The sequence below is a fragment of the Lampris incognitus genome, chromosome 6 (genome assembly GCF_029633865.1).
Source record: "Lampris incognitus isolate fLamInc1 chromosome 6, fLamInc1.hap2, whole genome shotgun sequence".
NCBI lineage: Eukaryota > Metazoa > Chordata > Actinopteri > Lampriformes > Lampridae > Lampris > Lampris incognitus.
Genome location: NC_079216.1, coordinates 12,539,469 through 12,562,575, shown reverse-complemented (window position 1 = coordinate 12,562,575; position 23,107 = coordinate 12,539,469). Strand labels below are relative to the sequence as shown.

The 23,107-nt window shown below is 46.5% G+C and overlaps 1 protein-coding gene across 2 annotated transcripts in view; it reads left to right on the top strand.

Annotated features, from left to right (window-relative positions):
- LOC130114671 (GRAM domain-containing protein 4-like) overlaps positions 1-23,107 on the top strand; it is a 103,201-nt gene that overhangs the window by 77,399 nt on the left and 2,695 nt on the right. For both annotated transcript variants that reach the window (XM_056282534.1, XM_056282533.1), the window contains exons 6-15: positions 6,604-6,736; positions 12,535-12,560; positions 13,912-14,003; positions 15,110-15,201; positions 16,140-16,188; positions 16,642-16,713; positions 16,810-16,853; positions 17,008-17,117; positions 17,584-17,738; positions 22,307-22,454. In XM_056282534.1, the coding sequence (XP_056138509.1) occupies positions 6,604-6,736; positions 12,535-12,560; positions 13,912-14,003; positions 15,110-15,201; positions 16,140-16,188; positions 16,642-16,713; positions 16,810-16,853; positions 17,008-17,117; positions 17,584-17,738; positions 22,307-22,454 (921 nt within the window). The remainder of the gene's footprint in view (positions 1-6,603; positions 6,737-12,534; positions 12,561-13,911; positions 14,004-15,109; positions 15,202-16,139; positions 16,189-16,641; positions 16,714-16,809; positions 16,854-17,007; positions 17,118-17,583; positions 17,739-22,306; positions 22,455-23,107) is intronic.

The following is a 23,107-nucleotide window of genomic DNA, read 5'->3' as shown; positions in this document are numbered from 1 at the left end:
TTCGGAGTTGTGACGTACCAAATCTAGTTTACCCAGGTTACGTCTGAATCTCAGATTTTAGGGAAGAGCACAGACGGCTCCTCCTCCAATCGAGGAATGTGAAAACACCACTCCAGTGACAAACTTCGCACAGATACAAGTCAGCATAGGCAAGGCCAGACATTTTAGCAGACACAAACTGTACAAGTTGCTCAGCAGTGGTTGGTCCACCAGAGAGGATAGGAACAAATGCTCTGTGTTCCAGTGTTGTGCCATACAGACTAGTTAGTGATTTTTAAATGACCCCTGGGGAGTGTATGCCAAAGAAGGATGCAACTGGAATCTTTGAGATTGCCCCGTTAAATTAATTGGGTCCAACTCACCTACATTGACAAAAGCAGTGGTGCTATAAAGTAAGTTGTTTTGCTGGTGAATCCATTCAGCAAGGCAAAATTCAAGATTATAACAAGATTTACTTAAAGGAGTACATAATATTTAAGTAGGTATTTACAATAAACTGGCTGCTGCTGACTACCATGCACATGGGATAGGGGTGCAAATCATTGTATGGGGCAAAACAAAGGATGTGTGATTGCATTAGGGTCACAAAGTTAGTGGGGGTCCTTAGGTGGTCAGGATTAACCAGGAAAGGGGGGAGGGGAACATAAACCAATAAAAGTTGCCGGCAGCCATACCAACATGTACCTTGGCTCTGCCAAATGACGGAAGCTAAGCAGGTATGGGCTTGGCTAGTACTTGGACTGGAGACCTGGGAAAACTGAGTTGCTGCCGGAAGTGGTGTTGGTGGGCCAGTAGGTGGCAGTCTTCCCTCTGGTCCTAATAAAAACAACAAATATCAAATCCCAATGCCCCAGTGCAGTGACGGGGACACTGTGCTGTAGGAAGATGCCGTCCTTTGGATGAGATGTTAAACCGAGGTCCCGACTCACTGTGGTCATTAAAGATCCCATGGCACTTATTGCAAAGCGTAGGGGGGTCCCTCTGGTGTCCTGGCAACATTCCCAACCTGGCTCTCTCCATCTGGCCACCTAATCATCCCCCCGTGTAACTGGCTCAATGATTCCTCCCTCTCCACCTAAAGCTGATGTTTGGTGAGCGTTCTTGTGTAAAACAGCACCACACTGGTGATGTGATGTGATCATGGCAACAAATTGGTGGTGGTTGAATGAGTGACCCCTTCACTGTGAAGCGCTTTGGGTGTCTAGAAAAGGGCTATATGAATGTAATCCATTATTATTATTATTATTATTATAAAAGTAACAATGAATACAGAGGGGTCTGTAGTTAAATCACCAAGAAAAGGCTAAGATTAAAGCCATTCTTCTGCAGTTACCATTTCTTGTATTTTAGGCTGTAGCCAACGTCCTTATCCAGAGAAACATATATTGAGTCAGCAGGTAGATATTTAATCTCTTGTTCAAGGACACTTTGACAGGACATGTGGCTTTTAATGTGCACATTGGCTCTGGCAAGGATTTGTCTCTTTTAAGAGTCTCCATGGTCTTTGTATCCACTGGGTCACCCTGCAACCCTGTCTGTTTGTCTGATAGAGGAGCCTTGGGAAAAGACTGGGTTCTTTCTTTCAACTGAGTGTGAATGAATGCTGCAGGTTTTAACAAAGGTCCTGTGCAGAGGCTGTCCGTGCAATTACGTGGAGACAAGCAGTCTGACAGTGCCACATAGGTGCGTGGGGGGAACAGAAGACAAAAGAGAATGTGGACCTGCTAGAAATGAACAAATATGCACCAAATGAGATGGAATATATTGCTGCTAACCAAGTACAGCTTCTATTATTCCTCCAAAAATTCAAACCACCTCCTCACATCAGAGCTTTAAATCTCATCCGTGGTCTTGCCTAGAGCTGTTCTGATGGAATACCTGCGACTCTGAATCAGACCTGGAACATGCATTGGCTTTCAAAACTGGGTTTGCAGCATTACTGTTCTCTTGAGTTTGGCAACCAAAGTTGGATAGTAGACAATTGGGAAATAATTTGTGAAAATGATAAAAGCTGGGTGTCCGGGTAGCATAGCGGTCTATTCCGTTGCCTACCAACACGTGGATCGCTGGTTCGAATCCCCATGTTACCTCCAGCTTGGTCGGACGTCCCCACAGACACAATTGGCCATCTGCGGGTGGGAAGCCGGATGTGGGTATGAGTCCTGGTCTCTGCACCAGCGCCTCCTCTGTTTGGTTGGGGTACCTGTTTAGGGGGAATAGCATGATCCGCCCACGCGCTACATCCGCTTGGTGAAACTCCTCACTGTCAGGTGAAAAGAAGCGGCTGGTGACTCCATATGTACTGGAGGAGGCCTGTGGTAGTCTGCAGCCCTCCCTGGATCGGCAGAAGGGGTGGAGCAGTGACCAGGATGCCTCGGAAGAGTGGGGTAATTGGCCAAATACAATTGGGGAGAAATAGGGGGACAATCCCAAAAAAAAAGAAGATAAAAATGGCGGACACTACCTAGTTTCAATCTTTGGAAATGTTAGTGCCTACCTTCTCTATACCAAACAACAGCACTAGTTTAAGATCGATGTTTAGATATTTGCTTTAAACATCTGGACAGTTTAATGATTCTTTATTATCAAGCCCAAAGCGCCACATGTTTAAGTTATTATGCTCCAGCGGGGTTAAACTGAAATTATCTAATTTTTACAACAGCAGTAAAGATCTATAGCATATTTCATCGTCAGGCATTTATTTTTTTAGAATATTTGTAATGTTACCTGAAGATCAGAAAATCGTGCCATCTCTGGTGATCACCAAAAAACTAGTAGTTAGTCATAGTCAGGTGCATCCTCTGGCTAGATACAGCCTGCTGTTTGCCAACAGTAGTTTGAAGAAATAATCAAAACATGGCCGGGTAACAGTCGTCTTAGGGGAAGGTCTCAATATTTGTCTTCACCCACCATACTTGTTTGCCAGACAGGAAACCAGTTGTCCATAACAAAATTGCCACCGTCCTGTACGTGGAATGTGTGTCAAGTTCATAATGGGATTCTTTGAAAAAGGTGTAACCTGGAGAAACGTGCAATTCTGCATTCTTTGCATTTTTTGTCCCAACACCAACAAAGAAAAGTGTTAGTATATTTTGTATGAGTTACTTTTGGCATTCAGTTTTACTAGCCAGAACTACTGGTGCCAGTTCATCAGTGTATACACTGATGAACATCATTTTGAATTTTCAAATATGTATATAAAAAAGGATATATATATATATATATATATTCACACACACACACACACACACACACACACACACACATATATATATATATATATATATAACAGGTACTATTTAATGAAGATGCCAGTTGGGGACCTGTGAGGCGTCTGTTTCTCAAACTAGAGACTCTAATGTACTTATCTTCTTGCTCAGTTGTGCAACGCGGCCTCCCACTTCTTTTTCTACTCTGGTTAGAGCCTGTTTGTGCTGTCCTCTGAAGGGAGTAGTACACACCGGTGTAGGAAATCTTCAATTTCTTAGCAATTTCTCGCATGGAATAGCCTTCATTTCTAAGAACAAGAATAGACTGTCGAGTTTCAGATGAAAGTTCTCTTTTTCTGGCCATTTTGAGCGTTTAATTGACCCCACAAATGTGATGCTCCAGAAACTCAATCTGCTCAAAGAAGTGCCCATCCAACCAATCCAACTTGTGGGAGCTGCTTCTGGAAGCGTGGGGTGCAATTTCTCCAGATTACCTCAACAAATTAACAGCTAGAATGCCAAAGGTCTGCAATGCTGTAATTGCTGCAAATGGAGGATTCTTTGACGAAAGCAAAGTTTGATGTAAAAAAAATCTTATTTCAAATACAAATCATTATTTCTAACCTTGTCAATGTCTTGACTCTATTTTCTATTCATTTCACAACATATGGTGGTGAATAAGTGTGACTTTTCATGGAAAACACAAAATTGTTTGGGTGATCCCAAACTTTTGAACGGTAGTGTATATATATATGAGAGCAGGATAAGTGGCTTGGATAATGAATGGATGGATGAATGATAATACAATATAATATGTGATAATAATATGTATATATAATATGATATATGATATAATATATAATATAACCAGGAGAGGTCCTCTGTGATGTAAGTTCCTGGGAGTCCACATCTCAGAGGACCTCTCCTGGTCCTCACATGTCACTGCGCTCTCCAAGAAGGCCCAGCAGCGTCTTCACCTCCTGCAGTGTCTGAAGAAGGCGAGTCTCCCCCCCGCCCCACCCATCCTCATCACATTCTACAGAGGCACCATAGAGAGCATTCTGAACAGCTGTATCTCTGTCTGGCATGGGAACTGCAAGGCCTCCGACCGCAAATCGCTACAGCGGCTAGTGAAGACAGCTGGGAAGATCACAGGAACTGCTCTCCCATCCATCCAGGCCATCTATGACACACGGTGCACCCGGAAGGCTCTCAGCATTGTGAAGGACCCCACTCACCCTTTCCACATCCACTTCACCCTCCTACCCTCTGGCAGGAGGTACCGGAGCATTCGTGCTGCCTCCACCAGACTATGCAACAGTTTCATTCCTCAGGCTGTGGGGTTCCTCAACAGCCTGGACACTTAGACCTTCCACAAAATGACTTTCTGACCGTCTTACTCACTGTCCGTGTCAGGTGTGCTTGTGATGTTTAGGTCCATGAAGTAAATTTTGTTTTTAATGCACTTTTTGTTTTTAATATTTATTGTGTGTTGTTTGTATTTCTATGCAACACTGGGGTCCTTGTGAAACATAATTTTGTTCCTTTGTATGTATGAGACATGCATATGAGGCAATGACAATAAAAGTAGTCCAAGTCTAAGTCTAATATATAATATAAATATATACAAAAGATAAAAAAGTATGTTTCCTCTGAACTTCAGCTCATTACCTTCTGCAATAAGACTATAAAGGCTCTTTTAGTCAAAAATAACCTCAGTTCCCCAGTAGTTCTTGAGGCCGTTGTATGAAGTTAATGAGGCAGTCGAGCAGCCTCTGTGTTGCTAACCACTGAGACAGAGCGGTCATTGTTTTCACCTGGAAGACAGCTTTGTATTCCCTGTTAACGCTGAAGAACTCTCCTGTGCAGAGCTCCAGACTGGTTCTGGTGGAGATCTCACTTTAGCTTATTTTTCGGACCGAGAAATTAGCTCAATGTTATTACACTGATTCACATTTACCACAATATTGATGATGTTGATGACGATAAAAGGTTTGATTCTCTGCTAGCAGAGAACTGCCAGTATGAGATATTTCATTACCACCAGGGCCAATCATACATACCCTTGAGTGCCCATTATTATTAATCCATATCAATCTGGATCACAACATAAGGTTACAACAAAGTAACCACCAACATAAGGTGGTTACTTTGTTGGTGTTATTGTGTGTTAGGGGTGTCGCGATATACCGGTATTGATGATAACCGTGATATTTTTTAAAAATGAAAAATTGATATCATGTTAATAATACACATATAATATGTAAATAATCCAGCGCTTCTTAAATGATTTCCATTTCATTTCATTCTCGCTTTGTCCCCCCCAACCCCCCCCCCCCACACACACACACACACACACACCTGACGTGATGCAGTAACTAGCTAGTGTGGCAACTCCCCAAATTCTGTTGTTGTAAATGGTCAGAAATCTGTTTCCGGCCTATCGGTCTGTTGTCACTCACCTCCACACACCCCACCAGTCCTGCCAACCAGTCATATGGCTCTGATTTACCTGCTCTCGGGAAAGACCGGCCCCCTTTATGTCCTTTTATGATGAGTCGCATGAATAAGTACGGTGACTAATGCCGGCGAGTAAAGAGCAGGGAGACGTTAGACCTGCAGTCGGTCAGCCTACCCAGACCTTTGTGCCGTGTTAAGTTCACATTATACATTCACATGTGTGGCCCCGTGAACAAATCATCTCCTCTCATCATCTCAAGAAATCCGTTGGGGATCCGACAGCTAAACATCTCCGGAGACTCGACGGCAGCTTAGTAGTCACTCGCCACCGTTAACCATGAGTCGGCGAAAGCCGGGTGACCATTTCTCTCTCTCTCTCTCTCTCTCTCTCTCTCTCTCTCTCTCTCTCTCTCTCTCTCTCTCTTTTTCCTCTTGACTAAAGCTTTGGGGGTTTGTGGATCATTTGTTTAAGAGTTAACTGAACGGAACTGCGGTCGGGAATACTTCCTTGTTTTGAGTTTTGGTTGTCAGGTAACCACGACAGCGTGACGTGAAGTAATTTTGTTGCGTGAACTGGACTGAATTGAAACGATAGTGATAACTGGGGAATCCCGAAGTGGAGTACACTTTATATATGGCGCTTTGTTCCTTTTCCTCTTGCTCTAATATAACCTTTGAAAATCGACTGATGGTGTGGTTGAGTTTATTTAAATGTCTGCCAGATGTTTCAGAATCAGAATTACTTTATTAATCCTCGAGGGGAAATTGGGTAAATGTCGGTATGTACAGCGTTAACGTGTGTTTCAGTGTGAAGAGGCAGAGGATGGTGGTGGGGGGGAAGAGGACCCAGTGTGATGTTTGGTTTCCCCGCCCCGGCCCGTACGCCGTACATGGTCATTATTTTCACCACAACCTTTTCTGTTTGTGTGCACAGAGAAGCAGAAGGAGACTTTGTACACAAGGTCGCAGAAATGGCTTTACGACCGCTTCGGGGCCTACATCGAAGACTTCCGCTTCCAGCCGGAGGAGAACACTGTGGAGACGGAGGAGCCGCTAAGTGCTAAGAGGTCAGTTAGCGCCACCTTTCAGCCATAAACGACCTAATAGTTTGTTGTAGTCAATTTTCTAAATTGGTTGCTGACCATGCTAGCCTCTTTTGTCTGATTCAGCTTTTTTTTGGGGGGGGGGGGGGGTCTCCCTTTTTTCTCCCCAATTGTATCCCGCCAATTACCCCACTCTTCCGAGCCGTCCCGGTCGCTGCTCCACCTCCTATGTCGATCCGGGGAGGGCTGCAGACAACCTCATGTGGAGTCTCCAGCCGCTTCTTTTCACCTGACAGTGAGGGGTTTCGCCAGGGGGACGTAGCACGCTATTTCCCCCAGTTCCCCCTCCCCCCCCGAACAGTTGCCCCAACCGACCAGAGGGGGCGCTAGTGCAGCGACCAGGACACACACACACACACATCCGGCTTCCCACCCGCATTCACGGCCAATTGTGTCTGTAGAGACGCCGACCAAGCCGGAGGTAACACGGGGAATTGAACCGGCGAGCCCCGTGTTGGTAGGCAAAGGAATAGACCGCCACGCTACCCGGACGCCCCGATTTAGTTTTATTTCATTTTTCTCTGAGGGGGGAAGATCATGATTTAACTAACTTTATTGCACCGGTAAAAGAATCAAAAGGATATTGATAAAATGCTAAAAAAGAAAGAAAAAGGACCTATTGGAGATTGTTATTTAATAGTGTAATGTAAGTAATGTAATAAGTATGCTTTTAAAGTGTCCTCATTGGCTGGAGATTTACTCCGTGGTGCAGGCTCGGATGCAGATATGGATTTGCAGTCTGGCTGGTGAACACGGGTCAGCTGGGTTGTTTTGCCAGAAGGCCGAGCTGGTTGCACGCAGACAGAACACTCAGCCTGATGGCCTCGTAAAGGGCCTCTGGTCTGCCGGAGGCCCAATTTATCATCCGGCTGCTCCAGAGAGCGGCCGCCGCAGCAGCCCCGGGGCCTGTGCACCGCAAAAAAATATCCGTCTCAACCGGTCCTGTGATCTGTCATTATGTTTTTGAAATGATACTTTGCTTTAACCGAGTATGTTTCGAAGCATTTTACCTCCTCGTCGGAAGCACTCGTCGTTTTATTTAAGGGGAACAAGATTTCGAGGTGCTGACACGCGACGAAATGCCTCCTTGAGACGGATGCGTTTTCGCCGTGTGAGCTCAGCGGGGCGCCTGCTTTGAAAGCTGCAGACGAGTCCCGGCTTCTCTACCTGTGGCTCCGATAACATGAAGGGGGTCGTGGGTGTTGTTTCTGACATCCTCGTTGCAGCACGCCTGCGACACAGTTTTCCATCCCACTCTTCCCCGGTGTCTACGCGCCATCCGCTGAGCTCCCTCGGTGACAAGCTTTAACGGCGGCTGCAACAGTTGCTCGAGCTTCGGTCGCCCGAGCCCCCACATGACAAGTAACACGCTAAGCTATGCAACGGGCACAACTGTGGCGCCTCGGTAAGAAAGCTAGACCAACTCTTTCCTGTAATCCAAACAGCTGTTGTGTATGATTATAGTGTTGGGTGGAGAAATACAAGGCGTAGAGGGGGCGTCCGGGTAGCATAGCGGTCCGTTGCCTACCGACACAGGGATGTGCGGTTCGAATCCCCGTGTTACCGCCGGCTTGATGGGGCACCTCTACAGACACAAGGGGTCGTGTGTGCGGGTGGGAAGCCGGGTGTGGGTTATGTGTCCTGGTCGCTGCGCTGGCACCTCCTCTGGTCGGTCGGGGCGCCTGTTCAGGGGGGGGGGGGACTGGGGGGAATCCTCTCACATGCTGCTGGCGAAACTCCTCACTGTCAGGTGAAAAGAAGCGGCTGGCGACTCCACATGTGTCGGAGGAGACGTGGTAGTCTGCAGCCCTCCCCCGGATTGGCAGAGGGGGTGGAGCAGCGCCCGGGACGGCTCGGAAGAGTGGGGTAATTGGCCGGGAACAATCGGGAAGAAAAAAAGGGGGGGAAGGGGGCAAGAAGAAAAGTTTGAATTTTCCCTTCGGAGGACAGCAGCATGTTAGTCAGGAGAGTAAGCGGCTGGGCTTTCCTCTCAGCAGTCGTGGCGCTGACCAGTGGTGGACCGGCCATCTGGAGCACTGGGAGTTTTCCTGGTGGTTCGTGTGGGTGGTGGTTTATCGCTGCGGGCGGAGGTTGGGGGGGGGGGGGTGTCTGAGTCAAAAAGTCCAGGGCCGTTTTTCATTCCCGGCCCACCAGTGGCACTGACAGATGTGTAACGTCTACATCACCACACCCGGATAAGAATTCATCGCCTCGCCCTTAATGTGGAGGACACAACACATCCGGATGGGTCTACACATTGGACTTGGGCAGGACTACTCGCCCCGACTTACGGTTGACCTTCTTTCCAGTTTGACCGCGATTGCTTTGCGTGGCTCTGCGTGCTCGGGCGTTCGCTGCGATTTGATTGGTCAGGACCTCTCGATACGATGACTCAGAATCTCGCTGCCTGTCTCTCCACACGAGGCGGAGAATTTGAGACAACGGTCTCTGGCACCAAACACAGGCCTGTCAGTTTCCCCACAGAGGTGTGTGTCTGTGTGTGTGTCTGTGTGTGTGTGGGGGTGGTTGTTGTTGTGGGCGTGCAGTGCCTGTGGTTTGGATGGCAAGAAACCTCCGCAGTAGAGCAAAAGCAAACAGTAGTTTTCAAGTTTTATTTATCCAGCGCACAACAATACAGCAAGACAGAAATGGCTGCCAATGAAACGCTTGAACGGGAATATGACATGTAAATTAAGATTAAACTAACGTCTGAAATCTAAAATTAACATGCATTTACAGGCCAAAAAAACAATCTTAAATTAAACTAAAATCATACATGAAGTCTAAAATGTGACGTATAACATCTAACAGTCTGAAATGTAACAGTAATTAAATTGGTAAGCACTGAATAACAACGAGAACAGAAATCAAAATGTTGGAAGTGAGAAAATGAAGAATGGCAGGAGGAGAGTACAGCGGCAGGGGTAAATATGGTTGTGTAAACAAACAATATGTAATAAATATGTAAATGTATACATATAGTGCAGGAATGGGTACAGCACAGCAGTGCAGCGTGAAGTGAGGAACGTGCATTGTGTGTGTGTGTGTGTGTGTGTGTGTGTGTGTGTGTGTGTGTGTGTGTGAGTGTCTGAATAGTTTATGGCTGTGGCGGCTACGCTCCCCAGCTATCAGCTGGGCTGTCTTGCTGCACCTCTGGGTGTAGCGGTCCGGCATGGCCAGGAGCTCGGTCCTGGTGATGAGCTGTGCTGTTTTCACTCTGTAGAGCTTTCAGGTTAAGGGCGGTGCAGCTACCATACCAGGCGGCATTAGCATGGGCTGGGGGGGGGCTGCAGCTCCCCCTACTGGTGGGTGCACGCCAGTAGTGGCAGGTGGCTGTGTAACATCTTAGACCCAACAGTATGCCTAATTTTTCCTAACGTACAAATGCAAAAAAAAATAAAACATACCTTTATTTGAAACAGTGGGCGAGGGCTGTGTGGAGTGTACACTTTTAACAATAAAGTGAGTAAACACACCATCCCAAATCTGCTATACAAACAAAACAATGATGTCATACTGTAGCGACCGGGGGAGGCGGCGGTCACTCTGACTTGGCGGTTCTGCGCTAGAGGAGCGCAATGGCTGACGGGACTGTTGAGTTTTAATGATGCGGTGTTCATGTTGTGGTTATTCTTGTGTTGTTGTTTTCTGGGTTCGACTCCAGACTAAGTAGGAGACCGTTTATTGACTGACTGCAGGACCGTGACTGGGACTGAAGTGGCCAATTGGGACATGGGGAGGCGGGGGGGGGGGTACTCATTACGTTGTTGTCAGTGCTGGTCCGTTCTGGCCGGGGTGAATAAAAGAGCACTCCCGGGGTTGTGCGGCATATGGGGGCACGGGAGTTGCCGTTAAAAAGAGATCCCTGCCTTTCGACTCATTCTTCCACACCGGCTCGCCACAGTACTTTTCGTTTTAGTCGGCAGCCGCCCTTCTTTAACACGTCTCCCGGCGCGGATCCTCTCAATGGTGCGTCTGTAGAAGTCGGAGACTATCCTGGAGTCCATGCTGCACTTCTTCATCCCGTGGAGTAAGAAGAGCCGTCGTCCCGCCGCCTTGACGACAACGCCGGTATGTGTTGACCAGGTCGGGTCTTCGCCGGTGCTCACCCAGAGCAACCTGAAGCCGCTGACTGTCTCCGCTGCTGTCCCGCTGATGTGGATGAGGGCGTGTCCACCCCCCACCCCCTTGCACCTTCCTGAAGTCCACTATCGGCTCCTTAGTTCTGCTGCCGTTGAGATGGCGGTTGTTGCCCTGGCACCACGTTTCCAGGGCTCTCGCCTCATCTCTGACGGTCGTCTCGTTGTTGTCTGTGATCAGGCCAGTGATGGCGGTGTCGTCGTTGGAGCTGTGTGTGGCAACGCATTCATGCATGAACAATGCTGATGAAGTCAATGTCGAGAGTTGTAGTGTCCATCTAATACATGCAACAAATGCTCCTGTATCCCAGATATGATGGTGTGTGACAGAAACTAACCAGGGAGGGGAAAAAGAGGCTGTGGGCTCCTATGAGCCTCAGGGTTGAATATTTGATGATGGCTGAAAAGGGGTGTTAACGGCAACATGAGAAATCATTTTTTTTTAAAAAGTAAATGAAAAAGTCAGTAAAAGTACAGGAGTTGTCAAAAAAACAACAAACAAAAACAAAAGAGAAGAATTGATTCGAGGATGACGAAGAGGAGGAACAAATGAAAAGTAATCTTTTTATTTATTTATTTATTTATTTATTTATCTATTTATTAATCCCTGTGGGAAATCTTTCTCTGCATTTAACCCATCCTGGCTGTGTAGCTAGGAGCAGTGGGCAGCCACCCCGCCTGGGGACCAGCTTCAGTTCTTCTTTATTGCCTTGCTCAGGGGCACAGGCAGGAGTATTAACCCTAACGTGCATGCCTTTTCGACGGTGGGAGGAAACCGGAGCACCCGGAGGAAAACCCACCGCTGACACGGGCAGAACATGCAAACTCCACACACAGGACGACCCCCAAGGTCGGACGACCCCGGGGTTCGGACCCAGGACCTTCTTGCTGCTAGGCGACAGCGCTAACCCCTGCGCCACCGTGCCGCCCACTGCACACTCTCCTTGCCTCCAAGCTGAGAAAGGAGAAGCTTTTTGGCTGATAAATGCTCTTCCATGTAGTCCTCCCTGTTTCAGTAAATACATGTATTGTTTTTACATACTATAAGTGCAATTCAGGCCTGTCGCTACTTTGGCTATGGTGCCAGTGACCCTGTATACCGTCAATATCAGCATCCTTTGGTGTTTTGTGGAAATACTTAATAGGTTAGGTTCTGTTTGTGGAAGAGGACAGACGATGTACAAAAAGAAAAAAAAAAAACCTCACATGGTAACTGAAAGAAGCAAGGTTACCGCAGTCTGCCTCCACCAACGCGTCACGTTTGCTTTACCACAGCAAGCCACCTGTGTAGGATCCATGGGAACGTGTCCCCACCACACGTAGCACAGCGGTGCACTAGGAAATCTCCCCGACCCAGTGTGCACAATGGTCTCGCAACACCATGCCAACACAATGTTTAATGACACTCGGCGGGGTTTGTGTACTTGTTTGCTGTGTGAAATTACCCCCTCGTAAGCACTTAATAACACCGAATGGATGTACTTAAAATACCGTCCCATCAGGAAATAGACATGGAACGAGGTAATGAGATGATTGTACCGCGTCACCAAGTGTCCCACAAGCTGAAGGAGGACGGTTGAAGTTGTATTCTGCCATCTCACACCTCTCTTCTTCCGTCCGCAGGTTAACGGAAAACATGAGGCGACTCAGTAAGTACTGCCGCCACTTCATTCAAACCCATTTTATTTCATTTCATTTTATAGTTATTTATTTATTTGTTTGTTTGTTTGTTTGTTTATATATATCCCCCCCCCCTTTTGACCGAGTTGTATCCGGCCAATTACCCCACTCCTCCGAGCCGTCCCGGTCGCCGCTCCACCCCCTCTGCCGATCCGGGGAGGGCTGCAGACTACCACATGCCTCCTCCCATACATGTGGAGTCGCCAGCCGCTTCTTTTCACCTGACAGTGAGGAGTTTCACCAGGGGGACGTAGCGCGTCGGAGGATCACGCTATTCCCCCCAGTTCCCCCTCCCCCCTGAACAGGCGCCCCGACTCACCAGAGGAGGCGCTAGTGCAGCGACCAGGACACATACCCACATCCGGCTTCTCACCCGCAGACACGGCCAGTTGTGTCTGTAGGGACGCCCGACCAAGCCGGAGGTAACACGGGGACTCGAACCAGAGTAGACCACCACGCTACCCGGACGCCCTTCAAACCTATTTTAATCCGCAACTTGAATTTGAATACTCAGGACATGAATCAACTGTATAGCCTGTCAATGCCCCCCCCCATTTAAAAAAAGAAAAATCAGGATCTGTTTTTAAAAACGGCCCACAGCAAATTGGCGGGCTTTCTAATGTCCAGGGCTCTGCGGAGGTGGCGCTCATAAGTACCCTCACAAGGCCAGATGAGCATGTTCAGAGGGCAGCACAGTCGTAAATAACAGCGGCGGCGGCGGTGAATGGTAGTTGCTTGTCGAGGAAGGAACATCGCTTAACACAAGTCACATGACACGGGCACAACGCATAAGTTGTGTGTGTGCAGTTCATCGACATCCTGCCATAGCTGAAGATTTATGACGCCGTACTTCCCTTGTTGCTGCTGACATTTCTGCTGTTCTGCGGTTCAACTATGTCGCTCTTGACTCAATCTGATCCACATTTGTTTGTTTGATTGTTTATTATTTACTTGTCTGTTTGTTAATTAATTAATTTATTTTCATTTATTGATATTGATTTTTTTTTTATATCACTTTCATAGACTTGGCCACACCCACTCTCAGTAGAGACCAGAACTATAAGTGAGAGTCAAATCTCTCCATGCGTTAACTGGGGAGCACGTTTAAGGTTGATACTGAAACCAAGAGAATAATCGTTTGCATATTATCGGTAGAAGTCATCTTTATTTGTATTATTAGCGTGGTTGCCAAAAATTGTATGCGGCACAATTTTTTTTTTTCTCCCTGACAATTGATTAGGAGGGATTTAATACCACGTTGATGTTTATTTCAGTGTGTGAATACATTTTCATAGATTGCCCTTTGTCTCTGGTGTCTAGAGCGAGGTGCCAAACCCGTCACCAACTTCATGAGGAACCTCTCCGCCTTATCCAGCTGGCACTCGGTTTACACGTCTGCCATTGCCTTCATCGTGAGTGGACATCACACACACACACACACACACACACACACACACACTTGTCTCTCATGCACATACACACACACAATTTTTCTCAGGGTCTCACTCATATTTTCTCGTCTGTGTATTTCACACACACACACACACACACACACACACACACATACACACACACTTGTACACACTAGTTGTGTACTTGTGATATTTGCACACACGAATTGACGGAGGCACAATCTCTTGTTATTTCCCTCTCTCTGTTTTTCTTTTCTCACACAAACAAGCACCCAGCAGCCATACTTCACTTACACAATGGGCATCATGAGATTACGCTGATACACGTTCGCCCTCTAGTGGCAGAGTAGCAGACTGCGTGTCCTGGACGTCCTGTTCAATGCCTTGCTCTCAAATCTTTTTGGAAACAGTTCTGCTAACTGCCAGACGTTTTAAGGCAACAAACAACAACAACCTTGATTTGAAATGCTCGGGCATTTTTATAATATAGAAGTTCGATTCCCAACTGAGTTGTGCATCAGTTGAAAGGAAAAGAAAATGGACTTCTGCTCCTAGAAAACCTGGGCTGTTAGCACATTAGGAGAGGGGACTTAAGCTCGCAATTGATTATTTTACAAGGTGAATATATGAAATATTGTGCTGTGGGTAAGCAATTTAAGATGGATATCATTGCTGGATGGAACCAGTTGACCCTGTTACGGTCCTGAAGGGGTCGGCGAGACATTATCACCGTGTAATTCGCTCACTGCGTAATGGACCATGTTAGTCTTCCAACTGAACATTTGTAAACTTGTTCTTGGATAGCAGCGATTTTCCCATCAAGAGCCGATCGAAATATCAAAACCAAAGAGGGTAAGCTGCATAGCTAGCGTTGTGTTTTGTGCTGACGAACTGTCAATATTGGCGTCATGAACTTGCAATTCCTGTTTACATATTGGCCTGGAATTTGGTGATGAGATGTGCAAATTCTTTTTTTTTCTTTCCTGAATTTAACTGAATTTCCTATTGGTGGTACTGGTGTTTAGGCTGCAACCTCATTTACAGATTACTGTTGCTAACCCGGTGGTCACCCACCTTCTCACTCTCCATCTCCATGTTTTCTACAGATCTATATGAATGCAGCGTGGCATGGATGGGCCATCCCTATGTTCCTGTTCCTCGCCATCCTGAGGCTCTCCTTAAATTACCTCATAGCCAGGTCAGACGACCTTCTAACATAAAATATACATTGAGCATTCAGTTATTATGTGTATTCAGCCTGTGATTTTTATACTGTATTTTGTACAAATCTCGCAGTCGGAACATGAACATTGTCAGGTTTTACTTACAAACTTAAGTATCAGCCATTTCCAAAGGGTGACACCCAGTGTTTTAAAATGATTTATGGCAGAAAATGAGGTAACCTGAGTTCCTAGCTGACAATAGTAGAACACATCTATACAACAGGATGGTCTGTGCTTTTGGGATAATGAGAGATTATGTTGTGTTTATTGTAATGATCCCCGAGAGGAAACTGGATCGTGTCTTGTTCCATCGGTAGCAGATAATGGGACACGGGACATACAATGGGATATCAATTGAAAAGGCATAACAAACAACACAACCAATATATAGATACCAATATGAGAAAATATAAGGGCGGCCCAGTGGTTAGCACAGTTGCCTCACAGCAAGAAGGTCCTGGGTTCGAGGCCCGGGGTAGTCCAACCTTGGGGGTCGTCCCGGGTTGTCCTCCGTGTGGAGTTTGTATGTTCTTCCCGTGTCTGCGTGGGTTTCCTCCGGGTGCTCCGGTTTCCTCCCACAATCCAAAGACATGTAGGTCAGGTGAATTGGTCATACTAAATTGTCCCTAGGTGTGACTGTGTGTCGGCCCTGTGCTGAACTGGCAGCCTTTCCAAGGTGTCTCCCCACCTGACTGCTGGGATAGGCTCCAGCATCCCCACAACCCTGAGTAGGATACGCGGTTGGGATAATAGATGGATAGGAGAGAAAATATAAATTAGCAGCAAATGTAGAGGTTGTGTAGCATTAAGCTATCATTTAGTGAATGGACCTAATTTGTCTTCCTGGGATGTGCCACCGCTGCTGTCTTTCCCAATGACGGTGTCACATGTTTGTGTCTATGCTGTGTTTCAGGGGATGGAGGATCCAGTGGAGTATTGTGCCTGAGGTCTCAGAACCAGTGGTGAGCCTCCTCTCTCACCTATTTAGCTCTCATGAGTGACTGATATAAACACACACACATTGCAACAGGTGCAATGTTATCTTTGAGCACGCCGAAACGAACTCCAACTCAACTGTAAAGTTGATATGGCAATAAATTATTGAATCATGAATCATGAATATCACCATGTCTTGGCAAGCTCTGCCCAGTTTAACTTTTTACAAAAGGCCAGCTACCTTCACAGTGATGACCAGAGATGTCTGAGTTTATTGGCTATGGAAAGTTGAGCACACATCAAGCCAAGATTTGAGACTTAACAATGTTTGGGGCCGTGAACATCTCATGTGACAGTGTTTTCAATATTACAAATAGAAGTTCACAGCGGCAATTCAAAGTAAGTTTAGGATGCCTTCCTGTTGAGTTGTTTCATGTCAAGCCCCTTTAAATTGCAAAACCCCTCCTTCCCTCGGCCAGGAGCCTCCTAAAGAAGACCTGACCGTTTCAGAGAAGTTCCAGCTTGTTCTCGACGTAGCACAGAAAGCACAGGTGAGATGTGCGGGCAGCGGGGAGGCAGATTCGTGGTGGGCGCCATCTTCTTCTCTGTCACAGTGATCATAACTCTTGTTTTTCTCCTCCCCACAGAACCTATTTGGAAAGATGGCAGATATCTTGGAAAAAATAAAGAAGTGAGTCATTATTTCCCCATAGATTGTGCAACAGTTGTTCATAAATTTGTCAGTAAATATATGGTGTGTGTGTGTGTGTGTGTGTGTGTGTGTGTGTGTGTGTGTGTGTGTGTGTGTGTGCATGTGTGTGTGTGTGCATGTGTGCGTATTCCAGTCTTTTCATGTGGGTGCAGCCGGAGATTACCCAGAAGCTCTACATCGTACTGTGGGTGGCCTTCATCTCCTCCTGCCTGTTCCCATACAAACTGCTGGGCTTCATAATAGGTATAAGCACCGCGAGAAGTCTCAGGCATTCTAGTGGAAGGACACACTTGAAACCGCGGACTATACTTGAACTAGATGTATTAGCAAAAGTGCACTAGAGGCCCGCCACTGACTCAGTCTGAATTCCCTTTTTAGTCAAGTCTTTCATGATCCCTTTGCAGGGGCTGAAGGCATCAATTCAAAACTCTTTTCATGGATAAACATGCACACTGTCCACAGAATCTGTATGTCCCTGCACCCTACATGTACATCATGTACATACATGGTGGAATATATATGCTTCGCTAAGCTTCTATGCCCAATCTTGTGGTATTTACTCCCAATTTTAGGTCTATTACCCACAATGTACAGTTCAGTAGCATTGCATTGTGCAAAAGCCTTACCTCCCTAGTGACATTTTTATTTATTTTTATTTATTTTTTGCATTTTTTCATTTAATCATACTCCTCAATGCTCTCCTCATCAGGTCTGTATGCGGGGATCAAATTCTTCATCATCGACTTCATCTTCAAGAGCTGCCCCAAGCTGAGGGACAAGTACGACACCCCGTACATGATCTGGACCAGCCTGCCCACTGACCCTCAGCTAAAGGAGCGCGGCAGTGCCACGCTGTCCAGACGGGTGAGTTGACACAAGCGACCAGTTCATGTCCTGAGAGAAATGGTACTGTAGGAAGCACAGCCACGTGGGGGTGGGGGGGGGGGGCAAATTTGATGTGTTTTCTGGCCAAACTATCAGCTCTGTCATTCTAGTGATGCCACATTTGAAAATACAATGGGCAAGATACTTAGCAATAAGCAACATGGAGAACGACATCCATGTGTTGATTGGTGTTTCCAGTGCTGTTACCAGTCTGGTCAGTCTAGGCTCATAGACCGATTGTGTGTGTGTGTGTCTGTGTTTGTGTCTGTGTGTGACTGTGTAATACAAACACGGGGAAAGAGGATTCTTTAGTCGGTGAGGGACTCTTAACACTAGAACGACCGGGATTTCACTCCTACCTAAAACGACCATGGGCGGTCAAACTGACGGCGAGTTTTAAACTCTATATTCTGTCAAGATAAATACCCAACTGAGATATTAATGCACTGCATGTGTTAGTATGTCTGTTAGGAAACGACTGACACCAAAATGAACAACTATAATACTGTTGTTAAACAATTTTAACTTCAGAGAGACATGGTCGAACTTGAATAGCAAAATTGAAACATTGAAAATATTACCTGAAAAACAAAACGGGAAACACATATTGCTAATCTAACAAACGTAACAAGGCCTATAAAACGTGAAATGTAAAAAAAAAAAAAGAACTGAAAAGAAATATTGAAACAGTCCCAAACAATGACCGGAAATTAAAAAGTACTAGAATGACCAGACCGCCACGTTTGTTAATTTCTATATTCTGTCAGGAGAAATACCCAACTGAGATACTAGTGCATTGCATATGTTAGTATTTCTGTTAAGAAACGACTGACACCAAAATTAACATTTTAACAACTTCAATATTATTTTTCAAACGATTTAAAATGGCCGCTGTCCAACGCCTGTAAATACTGCCACGCCTCGGTGGTAGTCATGGTGCGTCTGTAACGGCGTCTGTAACCAGACATGTTGGCAATAATCAGAAATCAAGTTTAGACCATTACTCTCCACTGGAGGGCGCTAGTGTGTTTCTAGGACAGAGCGATGAACTTCACGAAGGAAAGGACGTGACCAACACGTCATAAATGGTGACATGGCGCACAAATTACACGCGGTCATTTTGACAGCTCGTGGTCGTTTTAGGTTGATCTTATCCTCGCTTTTTTTCCTGCAATGATCGTAAAACTAATTTTAATGCAAATATATGCAATTTTAGGAGCCTTCAGGGAGCGGCAGGTCTGTACCTTTTTTCTTTTTTTTTTTCTCCCACGAAGTTATTAAACTTTGGAAATCCAAAACCGCCTCGGTCGTTCTAGTGTGAAGCAGAGGAACTCGCTCACTCACATACTCACTATTAGCTAGTCCAGCCCCAAATCTATCGAACCGCAGGCTCTCCCCTGTTATAGTCCATCATCGATGCACATCATAACCACTTGAAGTACTTGCACTTTATTGTGCATTTAAACACAGTTTCATTTTTTTTATAGAAAAACAGTAGCTGAAGTGCTTTTGTTTTAAATTGGTAATCTGAAATTTATATAAGTTTTTTTTCTCACAAAGTGATTGACAAAGTGCGATGGAAACATGAATACTGAATTAAAAGAGATGCACTACTGTGTTGGGAAAATGCGGTCAGTCCTCACACAGGCTAACCTTCCCCGCTGGCCGAACCTCGGGGCTCCTTCCTGTACCCTCAGTCATTTTGAGTTGCTCTGTTTCTCTCTCTCAGCTCTCTGGCTATGAAAAGGTAGGGTGGTCCCAGTGTGGACATCGGTTTGACTAGTGTGTGTGTGTGTGTGTGTGTGTGTGTGTGTGTGTGTGTGTGTGTGTGTGTGTGTGTGCGTGCACCATCTCCACCATCACCTAGTTTTTTCGAGTGTGTGTGTGTGAGCGGCTTTGTGGCCATATGCATGTTCAGAGGCATCACAACCCAGTCTTTGTGAATCAGATCGACCAAAAAACACCCCACAGTCAACCCCCCTCACCCCTCACCCCCACCCCCAGACAAAATATAGAAAATACAAAATAAAAATTGAATATCTGTCCCAAATGTTATTCGCATTTAAAATCGGTCATTACATGTTGTGATTTGTGTGTCGGTGTTTTTGGTCTACATTCATAGAGACGACTGGTTGAATGTTTTAGAAGTGTGTCGAGGAGTGTGTTCGTGTGTGTGTGTTTGTGTGATTGTGTTTGGGTTTGTCTTGAATTAGATTTGCCGTAGATAACCAGTCCCGAGTTGATTCAAAAGCTGGTAGCTTGTTTTTTTTATTGTGTGTGTGTGTGTTAAGTAGGTAGTGATGTAACTAGGTAGTGATGTAATGTAGGTGAGTTTTGCATGAACTCAACCCAAACAGAAGTTCTCCCTTATTTTAGGTCTTATTTTAGGTGTCTGTACACGTGCCTCGGATGACATGTGTATAAATAATTTATTCCTCCATAAAATGCACATCTTGCATCGGTTGCTTGATTTTGTCAGAGGTTAAGTCTCAGGTGAGGTGTATAAGGTAATTTAGCCTCCAGTGATTAATTTAGTTCTGGGTCAGAAATAAACCCAATGCGTACAGCTTTACAGTGCCATCTCATAAAGTGGTGGCGGAAGGAGGGGCTCAGATACTTAGCTCTGCCTGCTCCAGATGTCACACACCGGCTGGTGGACGCGGCGCCCATCCAGATGTAGAGGAGATCTTCCCGTCCAGATGTAGAGGAGATCTTCCCGTCCAGATGTAGAGGAGATCTTCCCGTCCAGATGTAGAGGAGATCTTCCCATCCAGATGTAGACGAGATCTTCCCGTCCAGATGTAGACGAGATCTTCCCGTCCAGATGTAGAGGAGATCTTCCCGTCCAGATGTAGAGGAGATCTTCCCGTCCAGATGTAGAGGAGATCGTCCCGTCCAGATGTAGAGGAGATCTTCCCGTCCAGATGTAGAGGAGATCTTCCCGTCCAGATATAGACGAGATGTTCCCGTCCAGATGTAGAGGAGATCTTCCCGTCCAGATGTAGAGGAGATCTTCCCGTCCAGATGTAGAGGAGATCTTCCCATCCAGATATAGACGAGATCTTCCCATCCAGATATAGACGAGATCTTCCCGTCCAGATGTAGACGAGATCTTCCCGTCCAGATGTAGACGAGATCTTCCCGTCCAGATATAGACGAGATCTTCCCGTCCAGATGTAGAGGAGATCTTCCCATTTATGGAGTGTGCAGCCCATGGGTGTACCAAATTGAGGTAGCACAAGACAGCACAGCGAGGGCGTCCGGATAGCGTAGCGGTCTATTCCGTTGCCTACCAACACGGGGATCGGCGGTTCGAATCCCCGTGTTACCTTCGGCTTGGTCGGGCGTCCCTACAGACACAATCAGCCGTGTCTGTTGGTGGGAAGCCGGATGTGGGTATGCATCCTGGTCACTGCACTAGCGCCTCCTCTGGTCAGTCAGGGTGCCCATTCAGAGGGGAGGGGGAACTGGGGGGAATAGCATGATACTCCCACGCCCTACATCCCCCTGGTGAAACTCCTCAACTGTCAGGTGAAAAGAAGCGGCTGGTGACTCCACATGTATCGGAGGAAGCATGTGGTAGTCTGCAGACCTCCCTGGATCGGCGGAAGGGGTGGGAGCAGAGACCGGGATGGTTTGGAAGAGTGGGGTAATTGGCCGGGTACAATTGGGGAGAACCCCCCCCCCAAAAAAAATAAATGTTACATGTTTTCTACATTTCAGTTAAAGTTATTTGTGCTCATCTGTCTCAGTAAATGCAGGCGCTAGGAAACAGTGTAGAATTCAGCGATAAATCAGGACATTTAGTAATAAAACAGTGTTTTTGGACATCTGCACCAAGCATCACAGGTATCGTAAACTCCACAGGTGGAACGTAAGACACGTGGTGGTGCTGTAGTGACATGAAAAATATCAGCATTGGCCAAATTGAGCTTGGAAATGTCGGTTATGGGATATCGGCGAAAAATTCACTATCGTGCATCCTGAGGGCAAACCGATGGTTTTCATTTATGACTAGGGAATAGTCCTCTCACCCAGTGCTTCAAGTAGGGTTAAACAAACACACCGAAAGGTTAAGATACCGGAAATGTAGTTGTACAATAGTGTCTGATCCAGGTCCAGTCGAGGCGATCTGTGTGAGATCGAAAGACTGGGTTTGCTTCTTGAGTAGAGAGGCAACTTCATGGTCACGTGTTACTGCACGCCATGCTTTGCACACTAACCCAGCCTCACCGGCAGCCATCGGAGCATCCCGCTGCAGTATGGAGCGAGCGGCTGAGCCTCTTCAGGCTGTCCACTCTCCCGACCACAGCTTTCCAAACAACTGCCTGCTTCAAATCTCCTGAATCAAGTTTTGTTTCTGTTTGTCTGTTTTCTTTAGTGCAGTGAGAACGCACAGCTTCTTTGCCACCGCAGTGCTTCATCAGTTGCTGCTTTGAATTAGTCCCCCCCCCCCCCATGGTAAGGTGGTCCGTAATTCTAACACCCTGCCTCCTTCCCCCCTTTATGTCCTCTTCCTCTCCATTCCCTCTGGCCTTTCTTCTCAGATTCCACCCGCCGTAGGCCGTGGTAGCCTAGGGACAGCCCTGCCTATGGGCATCAGTCGAGACGACGACAGCGGGCGGGCCTACAACACCAAGAAAGGGGCTTTCCACGAGGTCTTCAACCTGTCCGAGAACGAGCGCCCCCTACCAGGTGGGTAGGGAATTGCAGACAACCCTTAAAAATTATAGGTTTTTTATTTATTTATCTATCTATTTATTTATTTGTTTGTTTGTTTGTTTGTTTGTTCATTTTGTTTGTAACTGATTCAAATAAAATCAAAGTTCAAAGCAGTCAAATCGTTCAGAAGATGTCTCCAAAGATGGGTTGGGTTTTGTCTTTGGTCAAGTACCTGTTTGCAAACTGATAACTGTTCATTACTTTTCATCCTTACCGTGTTTGCTAGTGTACTGCAGGGGTGTCTGGGTAGCGTAGCATTCTATTCCGTTGTCTACCAACACGGGGATCGCTGGTTCGAATCCCTGTTACCCTGCGACTTGGTTGGGCATCCCTACAGACACAATTGGCCATGTCTGCGGATGGGAAGCCGGATGTGGGTATGTGTCCTGGTCGCTGCACTAGCGCCGCCTCTGGTCAGTCGGGGCGCCTGTTCGGGGAGGAGGGGGAACTGGGGGGAATAGCATGAGCCTCCCACGCTCTATGTCCCCCTGGTGAAACTCCTCACTGTCAGGTGAAAAGAAGCGGCTGGCGACTCCACATGTATGGGAGGAGGCATGTGGTAGTCTGCAGCCCTCCCCGGATCAGCAGAGGGGATGAAGCAGCGATGGGGATGGCTCGGAAGAGTG